At 37.8% G+C, this 18062-nt stretch overlaps 1 protein-coding gene across 4 annotated transcripts in view; it reads right to left on the minus strand.

Annotated features, from left to right (window-relative positions):
* Nucleotides 1-4156: 4156 nt before the first annotated feature.
* The window catches only part of LOC105543136 (chromosome unknown open reading frame, human C11orf73), a 41230-nt gene continuing 27324 nt past the window's right edge, over nt 4157-18062 (minus strand). The window contains exons 3-5 of one of the 4 annotated variants that reach the window (XM_011984914.1): nt 12639-12790; nt 5447-5565; nt 4157-4515 (exon numbers count right to left, since the gene is read on the minus strand). In XM_011984914.1, coding sequence (XP_011840304.1) covers nt 4461-4515; nt 5447-5565; nt 12639-12790 — 326 coding nt within the window. In that variant the 3' untranslated portion in view covers nt 4157-4460. Of the gene's footprint in view, nt 4516-5171; nt 5566-12638; nt 12791-18062 lie in introns of those variants that run through there. The other 3 variants (XM_011984916.1, XM_011984913.1, XM_011984915.1) reach the window with 3 other exon arrangements.

Consider the following 18062-nt stretch of genomic DNA (forward strand, 5'->3'; position numbering starts at 1 on the left):
TATGTTGGCCAGGCTGGTCTTGAGCTCCTGACCTCGTGATCCACCTGCTTTGGCCTCCCAAAGTGCTGGGATTATAAGCATGAGCTACCTCACCACGTGGAAGCCAAGGTTCTTGTTATGTAGATGAAGCCTCTAAGTAACAGGCTTCTGGGAGAATAGATAATAAATGTCTATCAGACCTTAAAAGGTATTAAATCTCTCCTGGATTAGGAAAAGACTTGTAAAGAGAAGGGGATTCTCTAAAGAATGCAAATTTCCCCCACAGGAGACAGCTTTGCAGGGCCATTCCAAAATATGTCAAAGAAATATATTTTGGAATAAAATACTTTGATTTCCTTTAGGGCCACTGTCATGTGATGTTATACCAGAGAGTCAGGCTGGAGTCGGGTATCTTATTACTAACAACAGTCTGTTTTATCAGTCTTATGATTTCTATTTTAATGTTAATGCTGGTCAGTTGTGCCTAAACTCCAAAGGGAAGAGGGCATAACAAAGCATGTCTGACCTCAACCTCCACTTCCCATCATGGCCTTAACAAGTTTTTTATTTGGGATCCCCTTGGCCAAAAGGAGTCCATTCAGTAAGCTGAGTGGCTTAGAATTTTATTCTTCGTTTACAAGGGTATTGTTACAGGAAAGCGGTCTGGATCCAGACCCCAAGAGAGGGTTCTTGGATCTCCCACAAGAAATAATTCAAGACGAGCCCCATAAAGTGAAAGCAAGTTTATGAGGAAAGTAAAGAAATAAAAGAATGGCTACTCCACAGACAGAGCAGCCCTGAGGGCTGCTGGTTGCCCATTTTTATGGTTATTTCTTGATGATACGCTAAACAAGGGGTGGATTATTCCTGCCTCCCATTTTTTGGACCATATACGGTAACTTCCTGATGTTGCCATGGCATGACATTGTCATGGTACTGGTGGGAGTGTAGCAGTGAGAACAACCAGATGTAACTCTCATTGCCGTCTTGGTTTTGGTGGGTTTTAGCCAGCTTCTTTAATACAACCTATTTTATCAGCAAGGTCTTTATGACCTGTATCTTGTGCCAACCTCCTATCTCATCCTGGGACTAAGAATGCCTTAACCATCTGGGAATGCAGCCCCATTTTTGCCTAGTTCCTATTTAAAATGGAGTTGCTCTGGTTCACATGCCTCTGACAGCATCAAACATTTGTTGGGACTGAACCTCAGTGCTCAATTAGGTATTTGATGAAGTTCATGAAAACAGGAGATTAAAGAAAAAACCTACAGAACTAAAACTGGTAATGGATTCTCTGGGTCAGGCTCTAACAAAATAATCAGTTGTGGCCAGGCACAGTGGCTCATGCCTGTAATCCCAGCACTTTGGGAGGCTAAGGCAAGTGGATCACTTGAGGTCAGGAGTTCGAGACCAGCCTGGCCAACACGTTGAAACCCCATCTCTACTAAAACTACAAAAATTAGTTGGGTGTGGTAGCACACACCTGTAATCCCAGCTACTTGGGAGGCTGCGGCAGGAGAATCCCTTGAACCTCGGAGGAAGAAGTTGCAGTGAGCTGAGACTGCCCCATTGCACTCCAGCCTGGGCAACAGAGCAAGACCCTATCTCAAAAACAATCAATCAGTTGTGACAAAATGGTCAGTTGTAATTTGGGCTTGTCATTATTGAGAATAATCATCATCACATAAGCAAACCATTTTGTTACAGGTGACGAATCCATACAGGTCTGCAGCAACCTCAACTCTTGCGTCCTCAGAAGAAAGAATTTGACTGTGGGGCATGAAGTAGAAGGAGAAACAAAGGCAAGTTTTAGAGCACGAGTGAAAGTTTATTAAAAAGCTTTAGAGCAAGAACAAAAGGAAGGAAAGTACACTTGGCAGAGGGCCAAGTGGGCAACTTGAAGGACAAGTGTGCACTTTGACCTTTTGACTTGGGGTTTTATATGCTGGCATACTTTCAGGGTCTTGCATCCCTTCTCCCCTGATTCTTCCCTTGGGGTGGGTTGCCGCATGCACAGTGGCCTGCCAGCACTTGGGAGGTGAGCATGTGCAGCGTGCATATTGGAGTTGTAGGCACGCTCACCTGAGGCGTTTTTCCCTTTACTGGTGGAATGCCCCCAGAAGGTCACATACCAGTTAAACCCCGCCATTTCACCTGTCAGTGCACAAACTTGAGCCCATTTGCCCAGCTCCTGAGATCCTATTGGGAAGGTACCGATCACCAGTTTCAATTTTTTTCTATCTATAAGGAGACTGACTTTCCCTGGTGCTGGCTGTGACCAATTATTATTTCAGAGAGACAGTTAATAATGCCTTGACCATCACCTCGTGGTTGCCTGACATACTTGGTCAGGCGAAGCCCTCTCCTGCCCTGCTCATGCCTGACTAGCCACCTACTGTAACAGTTTGACTGAGAAACTGACAAAAGCACAGGCATAAAACAGTAATGGCATTTAAAAATTATAAAATGCTATTTTACTTTTAAGTGTACACATAATTGTACTTCACAATTCAGATACTAAAAAGGTTTTTTGAATTTTTGTGAAATAAATGTAAAAGCCAATAAAAATAATCAAAGGCCTTCCAAGTTCTCTAGGAAAAACATCAGTTAAAAAATAGCATAATTATTTTGTAAAGTCATTTTAATTTCATTTGTGTATCTTATATGTAGCATGTGTCAGAAATTCCTTCCTTTTTAAGGTTGAGTGATAATTTCATTGTATGTATATACTACATTTTGTTTATTCATTCATCTGTCAATGGATGCAAACCTACTTTTACATGGCTGAAAAAACCTGATAAAAGCCCAATGGTTCACTCGTTTCACCACAAAGGTCCTTCTTTTCTTTTTTTCTTTTTTTCTTTTGTTAATAGACTTTTTTTTTTTTTTGAGACGGAGTCTCGCTCTGTCACCCAGGCTGGAGTGCAGTGGAGCAATCTCAGCTCACTGCAAGCTCCGCCTCCCGGGCTTACGTCATTCTCCTGCCTCAGCCTCCCGAGTAGCTGGAACTACAGGCGCCCGCCACCTCGCCCGGCTAGTTTTTTGTACTTTTTAGTACAGACGGGGTTTCACCGTGTTAGCCAGGATGGTCTCGATCTCCTGACCTCGTGATCCGCCTGTCTCGGCCTCCCAAAGTGCTGGGATTACAGGCTTGAGCCACCGCGCCCGGCCAATAGACTATTTTTAAGAGCAGTTTTAGATTCCAAAACTTATGTTGAAATTTTAACCCCAATGTGGCAGTACTGAGAGGTGGGGCCTTTAAGAGGTGATTGGATCATGAGGGCTCTGCCCAAAGGTTAATAAGTTATCATCACAGGAGGGGAACTGGTGGCTTTATAGGAAGAGGAAGAGTGACCTGAGCTGGCACAAAAGCATGCTCAGCCCCCTCACGGTGTGATACGTAGCACTGCCTAATGACTCTTCAGAGTTTCTTCCCCACCAGCAAGAAGGCTCTCACCAGCTGCAGCTCCTTGGCCTTGGAATTCTCAGTCTCCATCATTGTAGGAAAAAAAAAAAAAAATCCTTTTCTTTATCAATTACCAACCCAGCACTTTGGGAGGCTGAAGGGGGAGGATTGCTTGAGCCCAGGAGTTCGAGCCTAGTCTGGGCAACACAGTAAGACAAAACAAAAACATCAGAAAAATTAGCTGGATGTGGGGGTGCACGTCTGCAGTCCCAGCTACATGGAAAGCTGAAGCAGGATGAGCACTTGAGCCCAGGAGGTCATGGCTGGAATAAGCTGTGATCACGCCACTGCGCTCCAGTTGGGACAAGAGAGCAAAACTTCGTCTAAAAAAAAAAAAATTAAGTCAATAAATTACCCAGTTTTGGGTATTGTTGTAATCAACAAAAAATGAACTACTAACCGTCCATTAACAAGAAGAATCCTATATTCTACACATAAATGCCTACCAGTATTAAATGAAAGGTCACCAATATGGCAATTTTATTAAACACATATGAATCTGCAGATATAAAAAGTGACAGCCAACCTGCATTAATTGGAAAAACTGACAATCTTAGGAAATAATCTCTGAAAACAATTTTTCCATATTTAAAAATGTATATTTCATATGTTTTTCAAGTCTCCCAAATTTTGAAATAGGTAATTGAAAAGTTAACTACTCCAGCAAACCACTGTTTCATTTCAATAAATGAATGATTACACATGCAATGGTACTTGGCACACTACTGTTGGGCATAGGCTTTATTTTTAAGTAAAAAAATGAATCATAGCCAAAACAAAATGTTTTGCCCCTGAATAGTATTTTAAGCTTAAGGGGAAAAAAGTCTTTAATGATGAACATATTTTCATTTTTCAATGTTTTTAATTTTTAATAAAGATTTTTAATTAAGCTTCAGTCACTAAGCAGTTTTTACACTTAGGTTTCATGATCCTTTGACTTCGTACTTTCAGATAGAGTCAGTTATCTTCAAAACATGACAAATTTCAGAATCCATTAAAAATTATTTTATTCAAATTATGTTTTCCAAAAGAGAGGGTTCTGTGCTAGTCGTCTTTGAAAGTTTTCATACCTAGAAAAGAAAACACATATATTTACATTCACAAGAAAATTAAAATAGGATCTTTCATTAACTCCCAAATGACTTATCCAAAACAATTTTACATGTCATTTCTAAAAAGCTATAAAAAAACTAAGTAGGTAATCTGGAAATGTAATTATTCTTATAAAAAGATGGCACGCATAGAATTTAAATATCAGAGCAGTTTTGATTAGCTTTTACCAGAGAGCACAAATCATAAGAAATTTTAGTAATTGTTTATCTTCTGCAAATTTAAGAGCTAGAAGGGACCTAAGGGAAAAAATCAAATTGAACTCCTATTTATTTCCTCATTCCATAGATGAGCAGATGAGAGAAATTTGCTCAGGGTCACATAGCTACATTATGCCAAAATTCAAACCTAGTGCATTCCAATGCTGTCCATGCTACACCATGGTACCACTTCTCAACAAACTCTTCCTAGGCATCCTCCCATCACTAGGATACTCAAAGTGAAAAGAAATATCTATAAAACACAGGAAAGTTGGAAAATAGATTCATTAGCCATTCATGTTCAGGGTGCAGTATAAACTACTCTTGTACCCTAAAGGTACATGTTTACTACAGATCAGGATCTTCAAAACAGCAGAAAAAATGTTTTGATTGATATTTCAAGTCTCATAGATGGTACCTCTAAGTGAAAATATGCAAATATTTATAAGCTTTAATAGTGGTCCCTAAAACAAAGGCAGTTATATTTTCCTGTCTTTATAAATTCATAAAAAAATATTTAGGGTAAGAACTGTTTCTCATCAGATCTCTATAGTATATACTTCAATGGCATGCAGTGCTGATGTTCATAATAAAAGAATATGTTTAAATGTCAAAAAAGGAATATATTCACAGGCAAAATAGATATTCAGTTACAAAAGCCTTAATATTAGAGACAGAAAATGCCTCATACCATTTCAGAACCACATTTGCTGGAATGAACATTTCAGATGGGCTTGGTGTCATCTGGGCCTGAGAGACAGCAAATGATGAAGCAAAATTGTAGAAATTGTCCAACATCTTTTGTGTGAACTGAAAAGTTAATAATAGATTAATGGATTGTACTAAATACTTCATTTAGAACTCAATATTTTTAAATTAAAAATGTTCTCACATTAACTTGTTTATAAGGAGTGTCAGTTCTAAGACAGTCTAATGCTGAAAGTTGGCTGGGTGCAGTGGCTCATGCCTGTAATCCCAAAACTTTGGGAGGCTGAGGCAGGAGAATCACTTGAGGCCAGGCGTTCAAGACCAGCCTGTGCAACATAGCAAGGCCCTGTCTCAAAAAAACAAAATTAAATCAATGAATAAAAAAGAATGTTAAGAGTAATCATACATACAATGACATTGTGACAATGCTACTCACTTTGGGGAAAAAAAATTTTTTTCTTCAAAATATTTTCTTTCATCTCCACGTCTCCATCCACTATGTCCCTCCTCAACTGTCACTCTCCTCAAATCAACCTATTTTCTCATATAAAATAGTAACCATCTCTAAGAAGTCTTTTACCTGCCAGAAAGATAAGAGTTTTCATATTATAAAGTAGCAACTGGTTATTTCCATTGCTGGAAGGAAGATGAAGGCAGCACTATTCCGTTTCCTCTGTTTCCTAATCTGTTTCTTTTCCTTGACTCTAAAATGATCAAATTCACTAACATACTCCAAGTCTCCTTGGTAGAAGCTAGAAGTAAATGGATTCATATTTCCTGAGAATCAAATGGGCTTAAGTACTAACCCTAAAAGTAACTGAACTTCTGAAGGTAATACTGCCTTTTACTCACTCAAAAATAATCTTTCCAGCATCACTTTCTCAAAAATACGAAATCAGCCATGCTATCTCTTCTCTACACCAGAGAAGTGGTCTTACTAGGTTTTTTTATTTGGTTGTTTAATAATATGAAGGCAGTATAATCCAAGAGACTCTACTGTGAAGGCACTTGATTAATATCAAAAGTTCAGTAAAGTCACTATCAGTTTGTTTGTTTTTGAGAGAAGATCCCACTCTGTCACCCAGGCTGGACTGCAGTGGCACAATCATGGCTCACTGCAGCCTTGACCTCCCAGGTTCAAGTGATCCTTCTGCCTCAGCCTCCCAAGTAGCTGAGACTATAAGCATGCACCACCATGCCTGGGTAATTTTTTATCTTTTTATAAAGACAGGGTCTCACTATGTTACCCAGGCTGGTCTCAAAATTCTAGGCTCAAGCAATCCTCTCAACTCAGCCTACCAAAGAGCTGGAGTTACAGGCATGTGCCACTGTACCCAGACTCAAGTCACAACTAAAAGATCAATGTTAGGGAAAAAAAAAAAATCAACAGCAGTCCTCCACACCAGTGACAATAATTTTTAAGTTAACTTTAAAAAGATTCCATTCAGAATATAAACAAAGCATTTTCTCCAATACCTAGAAAAAATGCTAAGACAAACTAATAAGATTTTTGTTGAAAATACAAAGACTACTGACAGAAAAGAAAACAAAAGGACCTATATATACCATATTCAATGGAAACATATACCATGTTCAATGGAAAGATACAATATGTCACAAATGGGAAGACAATGTGGTAAAAGTGGCTGGCCAAATCTCCCAAAATTAAACCTATATATCCAGTGTTATTACCAACAAAATTCCAACAAGGTTCGTCATGAAACTTGACAAGCTAATACTATTTCATGAAACTCAACAAGCTGATATAATTATTAAGAAGAATACCTACACAATTATTATGAAGAATACCTATACATATTTTGATGACCATGAGGAGGAACTTGCCCTACTGGCAAAGAGACAGGCAAATAAACTAATTGGAATAAAAGACAGAGCCCAGAAATAAACCTAAGCATATATGACAAAGATGCTATTACTCATGGTAAAAAAAAAAAAAAAAAGAAAAAAAAAATGGGACTAATTACTCAATTAATGGGGCTAGGACTAGCTTTCCATAAGGGGAAAAATAAATTTAATTCCCTTACCATACTGCACACAAACATATTCGAAAAGGAAACCTTAAGGCTTTAAGAACTATAAGAGAACATCTTAGGCTCTGCTTGAGGCCAGGAGTTCAAGACCAGCCTGGGCAACATAGCAAGACCCCATCTCCACACACACACACACACACACACACACACACACACACACAAAGGGGGCGGAGAGAAGAGAAGAGAACATCTTTATATCTTTACATATCAGGGTAGAAAACGATTTCTCAAACATTAAAAAACTCACAAATCCACAAATCATAAAAGAAACAATACATTTATCTATATACAAATATAGTATATCTGTATGTAAAAGTCACTATAAGCAATATTAAAAGACAAGCACCATGCTAGAAGGAGAAAAATGCAATGTATTTATAAAGGATTATTATCCAGAACACATAAAGGCATCTTAGGTTCTTTTCCCAAAAGACTAAATTTAAAAAGTGCCAAAAGCAATACAACAGAAAATTGGACAAAATATATAAAGTCAATTCTTATAAAAGGAAACACACACACAGTCCAAAAGTGTGCAAAGATGCTCAATATCACCAGTAATCAAGAAATACAAACTAAATATGATACTCTAATTTTCACTCATCAGTTTGGCAAAATTTTAAAGGTCTGATAAATGTTAGTGAGAACATATGGAAAAGGAAATGAAAAAAACTGTGGCTCATTTATACAATGGCACACTATGAAGCAATCAAAACAAAGTCTGTTCCATATATCAACATAGATAAATCTTTAAAATAATGTTGAGTGAACAACAGCAAGTTGTACAGAATAATATTATTTATATTCATTTTTAAAACAAACAAAAGAACAAATCAACAAGAAGGAAAAACAGAGGAACCAGAAAACAAAGGATTCAACACAAAAGAGAAACAAAAAGAATTTCTGTAGTAATCGTGAAAGGAAATAATACCCTGTCTAAGGCTATTCGACAGGTCCAGAGAATAGTCAGTCAACAGTAGAACAAAAAAGAAAGGACAGCCTGGGCAACATAATGAGGCCCCATCTCTGCAAAAAATGAACTGTGGGTTTGGTGATTCTTGCCTGTAGTCCCAGCTACTCGTGGGAAGATTGCTTGAACCCAGGAGTTTGAGGCTGCAGTGAGTGAGCTGTGATCGCACCACTGCATTCCAGCCTAGTCGACAGAGCGAGACCTTGTCAAAAAAAAAAAAAAAAAAAAGAATTCCAAGTGGAATGTTTCCAAGACCAATCTGAAACTGCTATGTTTAAATAATAAACTGAATGTGAATTTACACTTAGTAGAGTTTGAGCATAAATTAGAAGTGGAAACACAGAAATCTATGCAAAGGAAAAAAAAGAGGAAAATGAAAAATGAGGAAAAATGAAAAGTTATACAAGAAATTTAATCATTGCACTACACATAGCTCAGTTCTGAAAAATATTTAATTTCTCATAATATTGTAAACTTTTAATACTGATTTAACAAAAATGTATACTGATAAGGTGGGGAGAAAAGAAGTGTGTACATGTTGGGAAGCGGGGAAGTGAGAGTTTCATCATGTCTTATATTAGTAAATAAATAGAAAACATCTATAACAGAAAAACTAATAGATTAAGCAAGGTTTTTTCTGATACATGGAAATAATAGACACTAGGAAAAATAGGTTAAAAAAGGGAGGGGAGTTGAAGATCATAGCTTCTAAGAAGCAGAATAGAAGGAGAATGTAAGAGTCATAACAGAGGACAGCTATTTCACATATAAAACTATTTGAGGCCGGGTGCAGTGGCTCATGCCTGCAATCCCAACACTTTGGGAGGCCAAGGTGGGTGGATCAAGAGGTCAGGAGTTGAGACCAGCCTGACCAACATGGTGAAACCCCATCTCTACTAAAAATACAAAAATTAGCCAGGCCTGGAGACACACGCCTGTAATCCCAGCTACTTGGGAGGCTGAGACAGGAGAATCACTTGAACCCGGAAGACGGAGGTTGCACATTGCACTACAGCCTAGGCAACAGAGTGAAACTCCGTCTCAAAAAAACCATTTGACTAATATCCAGAATCTACATAGAACTTAAACAAATTTACAAGAAAAAAATCAAACAACCCCATCAAAAAGGATATGAACAGACAATTCTCAAAAGAAGACATTTATGCAGCCAACAGATGCAGGGAAAAATGTTCATCATCACTGGTCATCAGAGAAATGCAAATCAAAACCACAATGAGATACCATCTCACACCAGTTAGAATGGTGATCATTAAAAAGTCAGGAAACAACAGGTGCTAGAGAGGATGTGGAGAAATAGGAATGTTTTTACACTGTTGGTGGGCATATAAACTAGTTCAACCATTGTGGAGGACAATGTGGCGATTCCTCAAGGATCTAGAACTAGAAATACCATTTGACCCAGCCATCCCATTACTGGGTATATACCCAAAGGATTATAAATCGTGCTACTATAAAGACATGTGCACACGTATGTTTAATGCGGCACTATTCACAATAGCAAAGACTTGGAACAAACCCAAATGTCCATCAATGATAGACTGGATTAAGAAAATGTGGCACATACACACCATGGAATACTACGCAGCCATGAAAAAGGATGAGTTCATGTCCTTTGCAGGGACTTGGATGAAGCTGGAAACCATCATTCTGAGCAAACTATCAAAAGGACAGAAAACCAAACTCCACATGTTCTCACTCATAGGTGGGAATTGAACAATGAGAACACTTGGAAACAGGGCGGAGAACATCACACATGCGGTGGGGGGCTTGTCGTGGGGTAGGGGGCAAGGGGAGGGATATAGCATTAGGAGAAATGCCTAATGTAAATGACGAGTTAACGGGTGCAGCAAACCAACATGGGACATGTATACCTATGTAACAAACCTGCACGTTGTGCACATGTACCCTAGAACTTAAATTTAAAAAAAAACAAAAACTATTTGACTATTTAAACCAAATACATGCAATACTCCTAAAAATTTGGAGTAACTAATTAAATTAGAAACATGTTTAAACACATACAGATAGTACTATATATAGTTTGTGGATACACAGGAATATTTTAAGTACTAAAATATGAATAGGAAAGATATAAAATGTTAGAAGGTAAAAGGAAGAGAAGCAGGCAGCAGTGGGCTATACCTATAACGTCTTAATTTCTTTTTTAAAAATTAGTGGCAAATAAGACAAAAATATAACAGTTAAATCCAAGGGGACGACAATGGAAGTCTTAATGTATACCCCATTATAAAGAGAGCTCTGTAAAGACAGGTATTACTCTCTTTTGTGGACCTATTTGTATCTATGCATGCTTAGAAATGCCTGGTACAGACCGGGCGCGGTGGCTCACGTCTGTAATCCCAGCACTTTGGGAGGCCAAGGCGGGTGGCTCACAAGGTCAGGAGATCGAGACCATCCTGGCTAACACAGTGAAACCCCATCTCTACTAAAAAATACAAAACAAATTAGCCAGGCGTGGTGGCCGGCACCTGTAGTCCCAGCTATCTCGGGAGGCTGAGGCAGAAGAATGGCATGAACCCGGGAGGCGGAGCTTGCAATGAGCCAAGATCGCGCCACTGCACTCCAGCCTGGGTGGGTGACAGAGTGAGACTCTGTCTCAAAAAAAAAAAGGCATGCCTGGCACAGAGTAGTTACATAATAACTATTTGTGGAATACATACGTTACTCTGTTTTCTCTGTATTTAAAATACTTCATAATACATTTAATTAAAACTATAGTTTTATTTTAAAAACTCAAATAATTTATAAACATGTACAATAAGAAAGTCTTCTTACCCTTCTCCAGGGATAACATTTTAATGTGTATTTTCCAGACACTTTTTAAATATTGTCTACACAGGATACTATGATTATTTTATATTTTCTTTTCAGCACAGCAATTTATTTGTAAAATTATGGGGAAAAAAACATTTTTGAGACCCAGAGTCTGTCATTCTCAATTTAGTCCATTTTCAAAGATGTGACAAATCTACCTTTAAATTCACGACCACAACCTTCAAAAGTGCTCCTCTGGTACTGCCAGGCAAACACATATGGTTTCCCTAATCCATTCACTCCTCCTCTGCTAGAAGACTTATTTAACAGTCTTTTTTTATTTCAGTTTCTACTACCTCAATCTTAGCTGATGATCTTCCTTTCTACTTCACTAAGAAAGAAGAAGAAATCAGGAGACAGCCTGCACAAGTTCTCATCACCACATCTACCATATCTGAATCTGTACCCATATATCCGTTATACTGTCTAAAGTGAACACCTCCATATATGCTGCTATTTTCTACTCAAAGACACTGCTTTAGTAGTTCTCCCTGCTCTCCTACATCATCAGTTTTTCCTCTCGACAATAGGCTAGTAAGTCAGGAACAGAAAGACAAATAGCATGATTGATCTCACTTATATGTGGAATCTAAAAGTTGAACTTACAGAAGCAGAGAGTAGAATGGTGGTTGCCAGGGGTTGAAGAGTGGAGGGGAAAGGAAAATGAGGACATGTTGGTCAAAGGGCACAAAGTTTCAGTTCAACAGGATGAATAAATTCTGAAAGTTTATTGTACAGCATGGAGAGTACAGTTACTAATAATGTATTGTATACTTTTAATTTGCTGAGAGATTAGATCTTAAGTGTTCTCTACAAAAAAATGACTGTGTGAGGTGACAGACATGTTAAGTAGCTTAATTTTATTTCAAAATACAGGCCAGGTGCAGTGGCTCACACCTGTATTCCCAGCACTTTGGGAGGCCAAGGCAGGCAGATCACCTGAGGTCTGGAGTTCAAGACCAGCCTGGCCAACATGGCAATACCCTGTCTCTACTAAAAAAAAAAATACAAAACTTAGCCAGGTGTGGTGGCATGTGCCTGTAGTCCCCGCTACTCAGGAGACTGAGGCGGGAGAATCGCTTGAACCCAGGGGGCGGAGATGGCAGTCAGCCGAGATTGCACCACTGCACTCCAGCCTGGGCAACAGAGCAAGACTCCATCTCTCAAAAACAAAACAAAACAAAATGTAAACATGTATCAAAAACGTATTGTATACCATACGTTATATATGATTTTAACTTGTATATTATACCTTAATAAGTGGAGGGGGGAGATAAAGAATGAAATGCGTGTTGCATTACCTGAGTGAATGAGTCAACTGAGGATACAGCAGCATTACCTACGGGAGTCTGCTGAGCCATACTGTCCAATAATTCCACTGAAATTCCAATCTGAGCAACAGATGGAGTTCGGACAATATTCATGGCTCCAAAAGGATGTTGGCTTCCTTCTCCTGCAAGAAATTAACATATACCACACATTTCAAATTTAACTTGTAGTCACACAATTTCCTTTGTAAATCTGTAAAGAACCTCTGATTTATATACATGAAAAAGTTTTCTTATGTCCAAGTTTGTCTCTTTTTAGATAAATGCAAAAGGCTAGTTTTTAGCATATTAACAAAGAATAAAAGAACTAAAAGTTTCCCACGAGAAAAATAGCTATCATTCTAAAATGTATTAAAACTACTGCAGCTAGACACAGACAGTAACAGAGTGTAGGAAAAAATAAATAATTAGATAGAGAAGCCTCCCTTTAGCATTTCTTATAGAGCAGGTCTGCCAGCAATAACTTAGTTTTTGTTTATCTGGGAAAGTATTTCTCATTCATCTCTAAAGACAGTTTTGCTGAATATAAAATTCCTGGTTGATGGCTTTTTTTTTTTTCCTTTCAGAACTCTGAATATGCCAATCTACTACCCTCTAGAAGACTATGGAGTCTCTGATGAGAAATCAGCTATTAATCTTATCAAGGATCCTTGTATATGATGAGTTACTTCTCTTGATGCTTTCAACATTCTCTCTTTGCCTTTTGACAATTTGATTATCATGTGTCTTGGTACAGTTTATCCTACTTGGAGTTTCTTGAGCTTCTTAAATGTGGTTAATGTTTTTCCTCAAATGTGAGAAGTTTCTGAGCATTATTTATTTAAATAGTTTTAGTCTCTTCAGGCTGTGATAACAAAACACCATAAACTGGGTAGCTTATAAACAACAGAAATTTATTTCTCACAGTTCTGGAGGTTGGGAAGTCCAAGATCAAGGAACCAACAGACTTGCTATCTGGTGAAGGCCCATTTTCTGATTCACAGAGAGTGCCTTCTCACTGTGTTCTCACATGGTAGAAGGGCAAGTGATCTTACTACTCTAAGAGTGCTAATCCCATTCATGAGGGCTCTACTCCCATGACCCAGTCACCACCCAGGTCCCTATCTCCCAATACCTTGGGGGTTAGGATTTCATCATATAAATTTAAAAGACATCATATAAAAAGACACAAACATTCACACCATAGCAAATGCTCTTTCCAGCTCTCTCGCCTTTCCTTATGTTACTCTCATTACACTGTGTTGGTGTGCATGTTGGTGCACTTGACAGTGTCTCACAGGTCTCTAAGGGTCTGCTCTTCAAATTGGATATTTCAATTAATTTACCTTCAGAATCACTGATTCTTCTGTCTACTCAATTCTGCTATCTAAACCTTTAGTGAACCTTTCAGTTACTGTACTTTTCAGCTATAAACTCTATTTAGTTCCTTTTTATAATTTCTATATTGACATTCTCTATTTGATGGTGTATCATTCTCCTGGTTTCCTTTAGCAATTTGAGCATAATAATGACAGCTTACTTAAAGTCTTTGTGCTTCCTTGGGGGCAGTTTTCGTTCGTTTCTTCTGTATAAGAGCCTTACTTTGTTTATTTATATGTTTCATTATTTTTTGTAGAAAACTGGCCATTTCGAATATTACAGTGTGACAACTCTATAAATCAGATGTTTCCCCCTTCTAGGGATTTGTTGTTGCTGTTTGTTGTAGTTGTTTCCTCATTTAATGACTTATCTGAACTAATTGTGTAAAGTCTGTTTCTTTGTCATGTGTGGCCAGTGAACTCTCTGTTCCATTAGTTAGTAGTCTGCTGGTGATTAGAAAGAAATTTCCTTAAACCTCCGCAACCAAAAAATTCTGCCAGTCTTTGCACATGGGCTCTGCGTGTTGGGACATGCCTTCAATATTCAGCCAGGCAGTTTATAACTCCACCTTAGTCTTCACTTCCTGCTTGTGCAGAGACTTAAAGTGAGCCAGAGAGAGAGCTCTGGGTCTTCTCGGGTCTTTCCTGAGCATGCACAAAGCTCTGGGCATGCATGTACCCTTCAAGATTCCCAAGAATATGTCAGAGAATTTCAAAGCCCTTATTCCCCAAAGCATCTCATTCCCAACCTTTCTGATTAGTTTTGGTTTGCTCCAACTGTTTTCCTTTGCCTCAGGCAACAGTAACTAAACATATGTCTGTAAATACTTTTAACAAACACCCCCAAGGTAGTTACTTTTCCATCAAAAGAGTTCCAAGTTAGGTGACATAAAGGCAGACCTCTTTTTTTAAAAACAGCCTTCTAGCAAGCCACCAGATAGAAGAACAAGTTATTACAATTCTTTCTGAATTAGGTCTATCCCGCTCCCTATATCAGTACCAGGAATGGAGACTGTTATTTTCAAGGCTACCACTGAGCTGAGAAGCAGATGGGACCAGGGTAGGCAAATGCCACAAAGCTCACTGTTCTTACTGAGATTCAGTGTGTTTTCTTAAGCGTTCCCCTGATTGCTACAAACTTTTGATGAGTTACCAGAGTTCCAAAAAAGTTGACTCTGGGTCAGACACAGTTGTTCATATCCTGTAATCCCAATACTTTCAGAGGCTGAGGCAGGAGGATCGCTTGAGCCCAGAAGTTTGAGAACAGCCTGGGCAACATGGGGAGACCCCATCTCTACAAAAATTTTAAAAAGTAGCCAGGCGAGGTGCTACATGCTTGTGGTCCTAGCTACTAGGGAGGCTGAGGTGGGAGGATCGCTTAGGCCTAGGAGATTGAGGCTACAGTGAGCTGTGATCTTCTGACAAGTGTTGTTGTTGCTTTTATGGAAGACTGGATTTTCTGGAGCTCCTTACTCTACCGTTTGATTTATTTAAAATCTGGAATTATGGTAAAATCCAGAAAGCATATCATTATCAAAGCATATCATTATCACATAAATGCAAAAATAATAAATTATAAATCGTAATACAAAAACAGAAGAGCAAGCAAAATATATGACCTAGTCTTAATATAAAAAACAAATGTAAATTAGATCAAGTTCTTTAAAACACTGTAACAGTAAATGCAGCAGCTAATTTTTTAAGACTCTTTCTCAAAGTATCCCTCCTCCATGTAAATCAAGAGCCTAAGACAAAACACAACTGTAGGAAAAAAATCCTACAGGGAGCTAGTTCTTTACTCAGTATATAAGGAAAAGCAGTCATCATCATTTGTTATTTGCATCTAACGGAAACTTTACACACACACACACACACACACACACATATTTTACAGAGAATGTTGAGAAGAATCAGGATATAGTGGAAAACATTATTAGATTTTTTTCTAAGTATTTAAATACAGCAAATCCAGATAGTCATTTCACATTTTCCTTGTTTTTAAGATAGAGCCGAAATGGGCTATGTCCTGTGAATACAACTGCCCATCAACCATCATGGATAAACATGGAACACATCCATCTTATGGAACATATCCATTTTATAAATGTTATAAGTCAGATATCTAATAAGTTATAGCTTATGGTTATACCTTGTTCTTTTTTTGGCATCTACATTGGCAAAATATAATACCTGAAAGCTTGAAGTTTTGAAACTTTTAATGGTTCACAATTTGTTGAAGTAAGGATTGCTATCCTCTGATCTATATTTTGCAAAATATTTTTAGATTTATAACCATTATTTAGAATAATCAAGCCAATGATTTTTCATTTTGACACCTATTTCCTTCCAATCACTTTTGTACACACCCTTACTTTCAGCATTTGTCTACTTATAAAACCATATCCAGTCTATTTTGGAGCACAAATATAAGAGATAAAAGAATAGCAGAACACATCCTTTACTACTTGTCTATGACAAAATATTGTGTGAGAAATTCCTTCCTCTTAAATGACTGAGTAGAATACCATATTTTCTTTTCTTTTTTTTTCTTTTTTCCTTTTTTTTTTTGAGACAGAGTCTTGCTCTGTCGCCCAGGCTGGAGTGCAGTGGGACGATCTCGGCTCACCGCAACCTCCACCTCCCGGGTTCAAGCAATTCTTATGCCTCAGCCTCCCGAGTAGCTGGGATTACAGGCCTATGCTACTACGCCCAGCTAATTTTCAAATTTTTGGTGGAGACGGGGTTTCACCATGTTGGCCAGGCCAATCTGGAACTCCTGACGTCAAGTGATCCACCCATCTCGGCCTCCCAAAGTGCAGGAATTACAGGCATGAGCCACCACAACTGGCCTCATATTTTCTCTTGATCCTTAAAAATATACTGTTCAATCATCAAAGTTTTAGTTGAGAAAACTCAGAAGATGAGATCTTATTTGAAGATTCATAGTAGGTATTTTTGCTTATATGATCCACTTTACCATCGTCATCAGTATAGAATTTGCCGTTTTGTATTCATTTTCTGATTTGTCTAATAATTGTGAAACTTCTTCCTCTGTCAATTTTCTTCTCTTTGCCATTATGACCAAAATATTTAAAAATATGAATTTACATTCTGTTCAATAAAAGCTAAAAAGAGACCATAAAGATGGTGTCTCCAGTCTCCTTTTATATGACTTAAAAGATGGCATAATCTTTTGGGCAATGCAATATGAAAATTGTATGTTAATGCAATGACAAACCAAGGTCCACAGGCCAAATCGGTCCCACAACCTATTTCGTATGATATGGGAGCTAAGAATGGTTTTTGAATATTTAAAGGTTGTTTAAGAAGAATAATATGCCACAGAGATCATATGTAGCCCACAATGCCTACAATATTTTCTAACTGACCCTTCACAAAAAAGTTTGTCCACTTCTACTCTAGCCAATTCCAACATTTTTCTTTTTTTATTTTAGCCTCCTTTTTTTAAGTACAGTTTTGATGAGTACTGATACAATAATTTCCTGGATGAAATAACAAAATGCTTCAATATATAGGTAAAACAAGACCAGTAATATCCCCAAATGCTTCTTAGATTTACAAAGTGGTCCATATGGTAATTACAAGATAAAATGAGTTTTATTCTATTAAAAAACATGTAAGTAAATTTTATCTCTATTCTTTATTTTTTTTTTTTCCTCTCTGTTCTTTAGAAGACCTCTACAAAAGAATAAAACTCATGAAGTACCAATCCTTCTAATGGGTAAAAATGCTCAAAAGGGAAATTTAAAAATTAAAAGTAAGTCCACTGGTTGAGATGTTTGTAAGTGTGCATAGCAGCAAACAGATGAGGACTAAAGAAAACAGTTATGGCAAAAGGAAGGAATTCACCATGCAGTAGCATTTGACTATGATGACATAGCTAAAAAACTACACAGAAACAACTTAAATATGCCTGCTTGAAAGCATTCCTAGTACTGAATATACAAATTTAGAAATCTATATTTCTAAAACTCCTTGCTTCATTTCTATTAATAACTAGACAAGCCTGAAATTACAT

This window comes from Mandrillus leucophaeus, unplaced genomic scaffold (assembly GCF_000951045.1).
Source record: "Mandrillus leucophaeus isolate KB7577 unplaced genomic scaffold, Mleu.le_1.0 Scaffold276, whole genome shotgun sequence".
Lineage (NCBI taxonomy): Eukaryota > Metazoa > Chordata > Mammalia > Primates > Cercopithecidae > Mandrillus > Mandrillus leucophaeus.